At 40.7% G+C, this 11,331-nt stretch overlaps 2 protein-coding genes and 1 pseudogene across 3 annotated transcripts; 2 read left to right on the forward strand and 1 right to left on the reverse strand.

Annotated features, from left to right (window-relative positions):
* The first annotated feature begins 1,064 nt into the window (after positions 1–1,064).
* LOC104586218 (UDP-glycosyltransferase 73C1-like) lies at positions 1,065–3,015 on the forward strand. Its single transcript, XM_088889132.1, has one exon. It carries the CDS (start codon positions 1,328–1,330, stop codon positions 2,801–2,803), a length of 1,476 nt encoding a protein of 491 aa, XP_088745258.1. The 5' UTR covers positions 1,065–1,327; the 3' UTR covers positions 2,804–3,015.
* A 4,061-nt stretch (positions 3,016–7,076) lies between these two features.
* Positions 7,077–9,232, forward strand: LOC148791662 (UDP-glycosyltransferase 73D1 pseudogene; annotated as a pseudogene). Its single transcript, XR_016075897.1, has one exon. The product of XR_016075897.1 is annotated as a UDP-glycosyltransferase 73D1 pseudogene (transcript).
* Positions 9,233–10,784: 1,552 nt separating this feature from the next.
* On the reverse strand, positions 10,785–11,110 carry LOC148791663 (uncharacterized). Its single transcript, XM_088888279.1, has 2 exons — positions 11,024–11,110; positions 10,785–10,904 (listed from the first exon to the last, which is right to left on the reverse strand). Exons 1-2 carry the CDS (start codon positions 11,108–11,110, stop codon positions 10,785–10,787), a joined length of 207 nt encoding a protein of 68 aa, XP_088744405.1.
* Between the last annotated feature and the right edge of the window lie 221 nt (positions 11,111–11,331).

Genomic DNA, 11,331 nt, shown 5'->3' on the forward strand with positions numbered 1-11,331 from the left:
GCTGACCAAATAAAGCCATCTAAGTGTCTGCTGGGTCTGACACCTTAATTCAAGTTTTCTAATGCTAAACATGGTTTTTAAAAACGAATCGGTCAGGGGTCCGGTTATTGGTTCGAACAGTCTGATCGTTCGATCTGAACGGTTGGTCCATTTTGACAAAAAATTTAAAAAAAATTAAAAAATTGAAAACCATCAAAATCGTTCGAATGATTCAAATGGTTCGAATAATTAACCAACCAGTTCAATGGCTTGCTGACCAAAATCAACGGTTTTGAGGATTGACCGGTTCTCGGTTTTTCCGGTCCAACCGTCCGGTCTGGTCCGGTTTTGAAAACAGTGCTTAAAAACACCCGCTCTTTCATACGAGCACATTCCTCTATCAAAAAAAGAAAAAGTAGAAAAAAACATATTGATAGTGATAAAAGTTTATATGATGGAACACTTTTTTCTTTTCTTTTTTTAATTTTTTAATTTTAACATCTTTTGGACTACATCAAGAAAAGGGATGTAAATTAATACGTATACGGTATACCCACTTCAACACCCTTTTAAAGTATTATATTAAACCTATCCATATTTCTAATTGTACCGATTTTAGGCCTTTTAAGTGTATTCAGCACAAGAAAAATATAAAAGTATGGAGATATTCTGGATACACGATTGCAAATGACCATGAGTAAAGTGCTTTGTGAGGATTGATACACGTTTCAAGAAAAGTTTTATAAGTTGAGTGAGTTCATGGTTTAAAGTAATGTTTTAAAAAACGACCCAAAAATGGAATCGTTTTAATCACCGGTTTTTGGGTTAATGGTCCGATCATCCGATTCGAATGAATGGTTCATTCTGATAGGAAATTTTAAAAAATAAAAAAAGTCAAAAACCATTAAACCAAGTTACCCCCCACAAAATTGCCCCCAACAATGTCCCACAGCACATTTCCCCCATGTATTAGAAACATTTCCCGATATCAGAAATGATGAACCAACGCTGGGAGATATTCACAATACACGGTGGGAATGTGCTGTGGGACGTTGTGGGGGCTGATTTCAACTCCTACACATGAGTCCATGACTCGGACAACCATTTAAAAATACAGCATTCACATAGTCGAAATTGACACAGACCGATCTCCAAGAAAAGTTATAATAATGGAGTACGGACCAGCGTGCCACTTCGTCCTTACTAATTGCTTATGCCACCTCTTATGGCACTGATATTGGACACATGCTTTGGCCACCTTCTATTTGAATATCTTATCTTATCTCATCAGACTTCACAGAGAGAGAGAGAGAGGAGTCGTAGCTGATCATCACCCTCCATTATTGCCATGGCTTCACAGCTTCACTTCGTTTTGATTCCTCTAATGGCCCAAGGCCACATGATTCCCATGATGGACATGGCGAGACTATTTGCAGAGCGGGGAGTAATGGTCACCATAGTCACTACCCCCTTCAATGCTCTTCGCTTCAACTCCGTCATGCACCGGGCTATTGAATTCGGCCTCCCCATTCGTCTTCTCCAACTCCAATTTCCACATGCAGCAGCAGGCTTACCGCCAGAGACGTCTGAGAATCTGGACACCCTCCCCTCCCGAGGTTTGGCCAAGAGCTTCTTTGATGCCACCGAAATGCTCCAAGAACCACTACAACAATCGCTCCAAGAACTACGACCCTCACCCAACTGCATTATATCCGACATGATTCTCCCATGGACATCTGATATCGCCCACAAGTTTCAAATACCCAGAATCATCTTCCATGGAACCTGTTGCTTCTCTCTCTTGTGCATCCACAATATACAACACCACAAGGTTCTTGAGAGCATCACCTCCGACTCAGAGCCCTTTGAGGTGCCAGGCCTACCAGATCGAATTCAGCTCACCAAAGACCATCTTCCCGGAACTGTTACTCAGACCTCTTCGGATCTACAAGATTTTCATAATCGTATAAGAGAGTCTGAACTATCGTCCTACGGAGTGGTGGTAAATAGCTTCTCCGAACTGGAGCCTCGTTATGCCGAGGAGTACAAAAAAGCTAAAGGAATGAAAGCCTGGTGTATTGGGCCAGTGTCATTGTGCAACAAAGAGTTGTTAGATAAGGTGGAGAGAGGTAATAAGGCCTCAATTGATGGAAGCCAATGCTTGGAGTGGTTGGATGCTAGAGCTCCAAAGTCTGTTGTCTATGCTTGTCTAGGCAGCCTCTGTAGACTGATTCCTCCACAATTAATAGAGATTGGGTTGGGGCTAGAAGCATCAAACCGCCCATTCATTTGGGTAGTCAGAAACAGCAATGAATCCTTTGAGGAATGGTTGTTGAAGGAAGGTTTTGAGGAGAGGACCAAAGGAAGAGGTCTCCTGATTCGGGGCTGGGCGCCTCAGGTATTAATCTTGTCTCACTCAGCCGTAGGTGGCTTCTTGACACATTGCGGGTGGAATTCAACAGTGGAAGGGGTTTGTGCGGGTGTGCCCATGATAACATGGCCTATGTTTGCAGAGCAGTTCTGTAATGAGAAGCTGGTTGTACAAATTCTCAAGATTGGAGTCAGGATTGGTGTTGATGTCCAATGTAAGTGGGGAGAGGAAGAGAAGGTTGGGGTGCTGGTAAGGAGAGAACAAGTGGAGAAGGCCATAGTCCAGTTGATGGATGGGGGAGATGAGGCAGAAGATAGAAGACAGAGAGCAACAGAGCTCATGGAGATGGCAAAGAGAGCAGTGGAAGAGGGGGGATCTTCTCATACCAACATCACACTGTTGATCCAAGATATCATGAATCAAGTAGTCATTCAGAACAAACAGCCACTGTAATTGTATCCTCACACACAGTTACAAGGTCATTAAAATTTAAACTAGTGCGTAACAGATTATGAATCCAAGTTCGATTAAACCGAATAATGGAAACATACAGGTACTCTATAAAGTGTGAGAGGCTTCAATTCTTCAATATAGGTAAAAAATTATGGTATAAAGTGTGAGAGGCTTCAATTTTTCAAGTCTCTGAATAAGTTTTTACTCTCTAATATGTCCCCTCATTTGAAAGTTCATTTCGCTCAAAGCATTGACAAGCATAGACGAATTCATACCTTGTGCTGAAATTTAATTAATTATAACGAAGATGACAATAATTAAACATTAGACCACTTGGTCAAACACAAAGAATCATTCAACTTAGGCTTCATTTGGAAGATGCAAATGCAGTAAATCCCGGTTTAGGGTAAATTTGCAGTCTCTGATTCACTTTTAACTGCGTTTGGCAACATTACATTTATGTATTGACAAATGACAGATCAATGCATACCGACATTGATAGTAAGATATAAAAGAAGATCAATAAAAAAGAAATAAATTTGCATTCAAGTGGGATTTTGATAAAAAAGGATAAATTTTTTAAACTACCCTTATGATTTAGTTAATTAACTAAGTGTATCCTTACTGTTTGAAAATTGACTAACACTACCCCTATTTCTGACAATTGACTAATACTTCCTTACGGTTAACATTCCATGTAAACCATTCAAATGTAAATCAGGTGACTGTTATAATTTTCAAAAATACCCAATATGCCCTTGTTATAACTTCCAACCCTATTCGAACTCAGCCCTCCGCCACACCTCTCGACCACTAGACTACGTTTCTCCCCCATTTCCAATCATCTGCTCAGGTTCATCCGCCAAAAACATCAACTCCATCGTCCCCTGTTTTGTAGGACTACTGGAAATTCCCAATTCCCTCGATGTGGACTCCACACTGATCTAGTGCTCCCGTGCCACAGGTGCATACCTTTCACCCTCCGCCGACATTTTTCCATCTTACATCATCAATTCCACCAAGTTTCACCCGCTGCTCCTCCATCGCTTCAACATATCGCCTCGTGGTTCTTCACCATCCCCTCTGTTGTCGATAGAAAACCTGGAGACCCCACCTTCGAGGTCGTCGCCGATCTTCGCCACGCCGGTTAAAGTTGAAGAGGATGTGCTAGTGATGGACGGAATTCTGGTCGGTTCAGTGCCGAGTGGGCGTACGAGGTCGGGGCCATATTCTGGCTCCTCGTCCTGAACCTTCCTTTTTATTTCTTGAATCTTCCATTCGAGCCACCCTTTCATCCTTTAACGAATCGGGCGGTTGTAGAATCTGCAAGGGATGATGAGCTGCTATGCTTTTGATAGGAGTCTTTCTCTAGTGGCTGTGGCCCAACTATCCTTCATATAATCCATATGAACAGGTGCTTCTGTTTTTCTTATTTCTGTTCAACCCATCGACCACATTGCAACCTGCCAACACTGCTTGCATAACTCACCGCCATGAAACCAAAACTAAGAAACACAAAGTGAATGGAATTGAAGTGCAACAGATTATGACTTGTCGATTGGATGAATGGATGGAGCGCAACTGTCACTGGTGCTGTCTGAGGTGTCTGAACTTAATAACTTATTGCCTTTTCAAGCATGCAGTTCAGCCGCTCCGTGGTGGACTGATAGGCCATAGCAGTCTCTAATATTTGCTGCATTAAAAGGTTGACTAAGAGAGGATACTTAAATAGGGGAGGTGAGATTGATGGGGGATGAAGAAGAAGAAGAAGAAGAAGGGCGGGAAGAAGAGAGAGAGGAAGAGGGAAAAGGGAAGAAATCGGAAGGGGGTGCTGCCGCTTTGCGTCCTCTATGTCGAGTGGAAGTTGCAGCGACCGCCAATGACAGAGAAGGTAAAGATTTCGGTTCTTTCCCATCAGATTAGGGTACCCAATCAGAGAATGAGTTTCCGATTCTAGGTGGAGTTTTTGCACCCGACACAGTCATTTAAGGTGAGGTTTTTGCAACCACGGGTGCAAAACTTGGTGGCGGCGACGACGTAAGTCTACATGCACCGGAGGTTAGTAGTGGGGGGCTTGAGGTGAATTTCTACTTCCATGGCGTGCTGCTCTTCTCATAGGTCTCTCTGGTTTCGGCAGGAAAGAATGGAATATCCCAAGCCATTAGAAAATTGGAATATAGACATAATCCAAATTGAATGGTTTTGGCGCAGGTATGCCCCGTTGTATAAGATTCCAATACAATGGTTCTTATGTGACGACGATCCGAGACCTTTACCGGTGAGCAATGCAAAGACGAAAATTTGAAGAAAAACAAAGGGTAAAATAGTCTTTTTCTTCTTTTTTTAACAAATATTAAGGGACATTAACATTATTAACGGTAAGGGAAGTAATTTAAGAATTCATATTTGCATCACGGCTAAAAGTTTGGTGTCAATGTAAAACTAAACCAATTTTACAATTTAGACTATACATATTTGCATCTTTTCCAAAACACAGCCTTATATTAGAAGAGGCTCTTGATATTTATCACAAAGGAAAATTGCAGCCATATTGTCAGCAAGCAGCATTCAACTTCTGATATCTGACTAGTTGAAAGAAACCTTTCATCTCAGAGGATAATGCCAAAGAGGTTGTTCGAGCAACATTGTCTAAATTTGCTAAGCAGTCCACAGCCTAATTCACGAGTACTTTTGTTAAGTTGTCCTTAAAATTACATAGGAAGTCATGCTTATATCATCAGAGGTACTGTTCAATTACCTCAATTGGCCAATCCACTCACCAACCAAGCCTAGGACAATTTGCAGCAAAAAAAAAAAAAAAATAGGTTTAGGACAAAAAATCTTTCCCTCTAGAGCCAAAACTTCACTTAAAAAAAAGGAAAAAAACAGATCCACCTCAAACGCATGAATGGGCGAGTGGAACACACCAGAAGCATATCCTAATTTATGCTAAAAAGATAAAAATACAAACAAGGGACTGAAACAACATGACAGAATGCTCCCAAACAGCCAAATATTGCTCATCAGGTTCGGTCATAGTCAATCAAATTGCAGTTTAGTATAGGCATCCTTAGGTCTTATGTTTTCATTGCCCATAAACGAGGCAGTTTAGTATAGGCATCCTTAGGTCTTATGTTTTCATTGCCTATAAACAAGGTGTGTACAATGGGACTGAGTGGAGTAATGTGCCGTGCAGAATGCTCCCAAACAGCAAAGATTTCCCCATTGGATTCAGTAAAAGTCATTAAATTGTAGGTTTCGTTTGCTTTTTGGTAAGTTATTTATCCAGGTAAATGCATTTATCCAGGTAAGTATTTTCCAGGAAAGACTTATCCGGGGTAAGTGCATTTACCCATGTAAATAAGGCAATGGCCATTTTTGTCTCCCAAGTGGGAAAGTTATTTACCCACCTAAGAGATGGGACCGGATCTACTAGGCACAACATAAGTAAGCACGTTAAATGAGCACTTGATAGTATTTTGACAAGTGTTAAAAGTGGGTTTAATCTTTTTCAAGGGTGGAGTGACGATATATTAAGGGACAGGTGAAAAAAAATTTCAAGTATATTGAACGTGCTTAAAATGTTGTGCCTGATCCAAACTGATAGGAGATGGGTATCAAGGAAAATAAACTTTCCATGGTCTCCACATAAATCTTAAGAAAAGAATATGGATTTCTTAGTCAATGGGAATTTTTGATTCCCATTCCCATTTATCAACTTTCTCCCCTCTCAAAATCTAGAAGAACACCCCTATAGTTTAGCCAAGGTTTCCCCATTGGATTCAGCAGAAGTCATTGAATTGTAGTGTAGTGTGAGCATCCTTAGGTCTTTTCTCTTCATCATGACGCAGCAAGATCTATAAACAAGGTGTGTACAATGGGATCGAGTGGAGTGACATGTCGTGCACAGAATGCTCCCAAACAGCCAAGATTTCCCCATTACAAGGCGGCAAGATCTGCTATAAACAAGGCATGTACAGTGGGCTACATGATCCAATGAGCCAGATTTACTACAAACAAGACGTATACGATGAGCTACATAAAACCAAATGAAGATTAGGCAGAGTCATCCTCCATACAGGCATGTTAATTCTTTGATTGAGTTATATGTAGCTTGTTGTACACGCACAGTTTGTAGCAGATTCCGCAATGGAGTGCAGTGCGGATACGCGCTTGGCTTGGACAGTCAAGCTCGAAGCGGACCCCAAACACACAGGAGTGAAGTAACAGCCCAAAAAGAACTGTCAGGAAGCTTGTACTAGAAAAAAGAAAAGAAAAAACATATAGAGCCTTCCCTACTCAACATCTGTTGGTTATTGACCCATCTGAATTGGCCCCCAGAGATGCTCCCGTCCGGCGTTCCTTATCATTCAAAGTTTCTTGGAAGCTTCAATAGCAGATTAATTAAAGCTCAGTCCAAGTCTAATGTCTTTGAAGTTTGAAGAATGAAGATGAGAGTCGAATGGAGCTTCAATCATATTCATATGAGGTGGGCTGATTGATGGGTTAGTCCGTCCTGCACGGCTGCACGTACAAAGGCAAGCTCTATCCTATATAAGACCTGAGAGCTGATGTGAGTCTTGGCACAACGAATATCCGGTGACAATGGCTGCAGAACATCACCAGCTCCACTTTGTACTTGTTCCCCTAATGGCCCAAGGCCACATGATCCCTATGATCGACATGGCCAGACTTCTTGCTCAGAGGGGTGTCATTGTCACCTTCGTTACTACACTTGTCAATGCTTCTCGCTTCAAAACAGCCACCGATCGTGCAGTAGAATCTGGTCTTCCAATCCGTCTTCTCCCACTCCGTTTTCCCTGCCTAGAAGCTGGCCTACCAGAGGGATGTGAGAATCTGGACAGCATCCCTTCAGCTGACTTGATCAGAAATTTTTTGGATGCAGCTAGCATGCTGCAACAACCACTGGAACAGTATCTGCAACAACAACAACAACCTACGCCCAACTGCATAATTGCAGATAGTTACCTCCCATGGACATCCAGAATAGCCAACAAGTTCCAAATTCCAAGGCTTATCTTCCATGGGATGTGCTGCTTCTCTCTGCTTGGTTCCCACAATGTACAACACTACAATGCTTATAAGACAGTCTCCTCCGACTCAGAACCCTTCATGGTTCCAGGCATGCTCCACAGGGTTGAGATTACCAAAGCTCAGCTACCAGGATCCTTTGTTGTGAAACCAGAACTGGAAGACATCCGCAGACAAATTAGAGAGGCTGATTTAACAGCATATGGAGTGGTGATGAATAGTTTTAAAGAGTTGGAGCTTGGGTACGTTGAGGAATACCAGAAAGCTATACAGAAAAAGGTATGGTGCATCGGGCCTGTTTCTCTCTGTAACAAGGATGATTTAGATAAGTTTGAGAGAGGTAACAAGGCTTCAGTAGAGCAGAACCAATGTTCAGCGTGGCTTGATTCAATGAAGCCGAAATCTGTTCTTTATGCTTGCCTTGGTAGCCAGTGTCGCCTGGTGCCTCTACAGTTGATAGAACTGGGACTGGGTCTGGAAGCATCAAACTACCCATTTATATGGGTAATCAGAACTGCAGACAGATTTGCAGAGTTGGAAAAGTGGTTTGAAGAGAGGATCAAAGGTAGAGGTCTTTTAATTAAGGGTTGGGCACCGCAAGTTCAAATCCTGTCACACCCTGCAATTACAGGGTTCTTGACACATTGTGGATGGAATTCAACACTGGAATCAATCTGTGCAGGTGTTCCAATGATAACATGGCCTATGTTTGCAGAGCAGTTCTTCAATGAGAAGTTGATCATACACGTTTTGAAGATTGGAGTACGCATAGGAGTTGAGGTTCCTGTTAAGTTGGGGGACGAAGAGAAGGTTGGAGTGTTGGTGAAAAGGGAAGAAATTGAAAAGGCCATAAAGTTACTGATGCAGGAAGGAAATGAAGGAGAAGAAAGAAGAAATAAGGCAAGTGAGCTTGGGCAGAAGGCAAAGAAGGCAACTGAAGAAAAGGGGTCGTCTTACTTAAACATGTCACTGTTGATCCAAGAGATTATGCAGGAGGGTCAGAAAAAGTGCAGTCAAAACAAAGAAAGCTAATAATCTTTCGAGTTTTTACACTTGCATCTTCAGGAAGTATGTGAACGTGTTATGTCTGGCTTGTTACATAAGTGTAATGTTGAAGTAAATCTCCTCTTCATTTGCTGTTTCTGCCATTTGCCCAAGCTCTCACTTTACCTATGTTAGAGTCGGCAGTCAAGAGGGTATTCTAGTTTTATGCTTTGTTTTATTGTTAGTTGCTTTGTCTATTTTTTCTAAGTTTAAGTTATGAGTCCCATACTTAATGAGGAACATAAATGTCTTTGTATTACTATCACAAAATCTATAAATAAAGAGCTGGTTGGCTGGGAGAAAGTTTGAATTCTCTTTAGCCGTTTCTCTCCATCTTCTTCTTCTTCTTCTCTTTCTCTCCTCCTCCTTTTTTCTCTTTTATTTTGCCCTAGAACCGAACCATTAACACCCTATTTCTCCTTTGTTCTGTCTTTCAGACATCAGTAGCTCTATGACTTTTTCTTCTTCTTCCCTCTTAATCACTACTTCAACCTTCTCTAAATCTCATCTAACAAATGACTTGACTGTAGAGCAATTCTTCAATGAAATGTCAAGTATAGTTGGGGCTATGTTTCTTGTCAGGTGGAAAGAAAAGAATCATCTATGTTTCTTTAACCTACATGCAGATCTTAAATAAATTCAATGTCTCCAAATAGATCTTAAATAACCTAAATAAGTCTTATTCCAGTTGCCCAAATTACAGACCTAATAACTGATAACAATATGCCTATTGAATCTTTTTCTATCTCCTTCAAATATGTTATATATCCTCTGCAAATGACAATTTTAGACATCCTATATAAATGGGTCATAGTTGGAAAGCTAAGGAAACTGATAAAAATATACTGCATTTCATAATAAGGATTACAAGGCCATCCACAAGGACTTCTGTATTAGAATATTTTGTCCCGGTTATTTGAAGCTACATGTATCAACATGCATATATATATATATATATATATATATATATATATATATATATTTGATCAGTAACATGTATCAACATATAGCCTCAGTACATGGTATCAAAGTCAAAGATTAAAACTGTCAACTATCAGTTTTGCCCTAAGGGCAGCCTCTCCTATCCAGTATCCATCTAAGAACACAACAGCTGCCCTATAAGAGACATAGGATTATCCTTGTCATATATATCAGCCCAATTATTCTCCTCTTCTTGAGGCTTGAAGGACCCCTCAAAATTTTGTCAACCCTTCTGTTTCAAAATTGTACAAATATGAATAAAGGCAACAGCTAGTGCCGTAGGAGGAAATATCTTTTATATTTTTGGACTTCATGGGGCCACAACGGGGTAGCCCATCCTCCAAACCCATAACCCCCTTCCCTGGATCCAGGTGAAGGTGGGAATCAATCACAAATCTGTGCTACAACCAGCCAAAAACTTTACCAACAGAGTCAGTCACTCAGTAGGCACCTTCCACAAGGAAGTTACTTTAAAACCATTAAATGTTGCTAGAGTAGGGGCATTTTTAATTTGGGTTGAACAAGTAAAACCAATCCCAATCCTACTAAAAAATCGGTACTCAAATTTTGGATCTTTCAGGTCAATCTGGACCACTGGCAGTCCCAAGCATAGAGCTACTGATGCAATAAAAAGATGGAGACGAAGGAAGAAATAGAGTATGTGCACCAATCAGATAATGTGGTTTACACAGACTGATCGTGTAATCTTATTGGTTTGACAGGTATCTAATGCAATACAAATTGTATCACATAATCCACAAAAGAGCCCAGTGTTCAAATGGTTAGGATCATATTTTTGTTCACTAATTAAGTATAAACGTACACTACAAAGAAGATTTGTTTTTTTTTTTTTACATAAATTTGCCTGGGTAGGCTGTATGCATAGTCTTTTACAAATGATAGGCTACCCCCTTGGATAAGACCTGTGGTCTGGTCCAAGGTCACGTGAACCAGTGTTTATGTAAGGCCCTCGGAAAGTTGCTTGTGGTGGTAGTGGCTTTGATGAATCAATAACAGGCTTCGTCTTTGTGGTCCTGAATGAATTAATAAAACAAGTAAATAAATAAATAATGATAGCCTGAGGAAACAGAAAAATAGAATATCAAAATAGGTACTAATTAGAAATTCAGAATTCCATTTTACTTGCACAAAGAGGAAAGGAAATGCCAAGCCTGCAGCTACAAAGGCCACCAAGCCGGAGGCCACAATGGCATTGCGCAGTCGAGGCATTAAGATTGTATAATCCGGCCAAGAAAGATGTATCAAGAAATAAACAAGACCATTTTGGGAAAGTAATTTCTGGAATGCTCTGGAGAACTAAAGGCAGTTAATGAATTATTTATTCTTTGGTTGTGTGTTATAACCTCCACAACATTTTCTTTTTTGTGATCATTAACACTGATCAACACTGATCCAGGAGATTTTATTGATACGAAAAGATGTTAAAGCAG

This window comes from Nelumbo nucifera, chromosome 5 (assembly GCF_055504915.1).
Source record: "Nelumbo nucifera cultivar China Antique chromosome 5, China Antique-T2T, whole genome shotgun sequence".
NCBI classification, from domain to species: domain Eukaryota; kingdom Viridiplantae; phylum Streptophyta; class Magnoliopsida; order Proteales; family Nelumbonaceae; genus Nelumbo; species Nelumbo nucifera.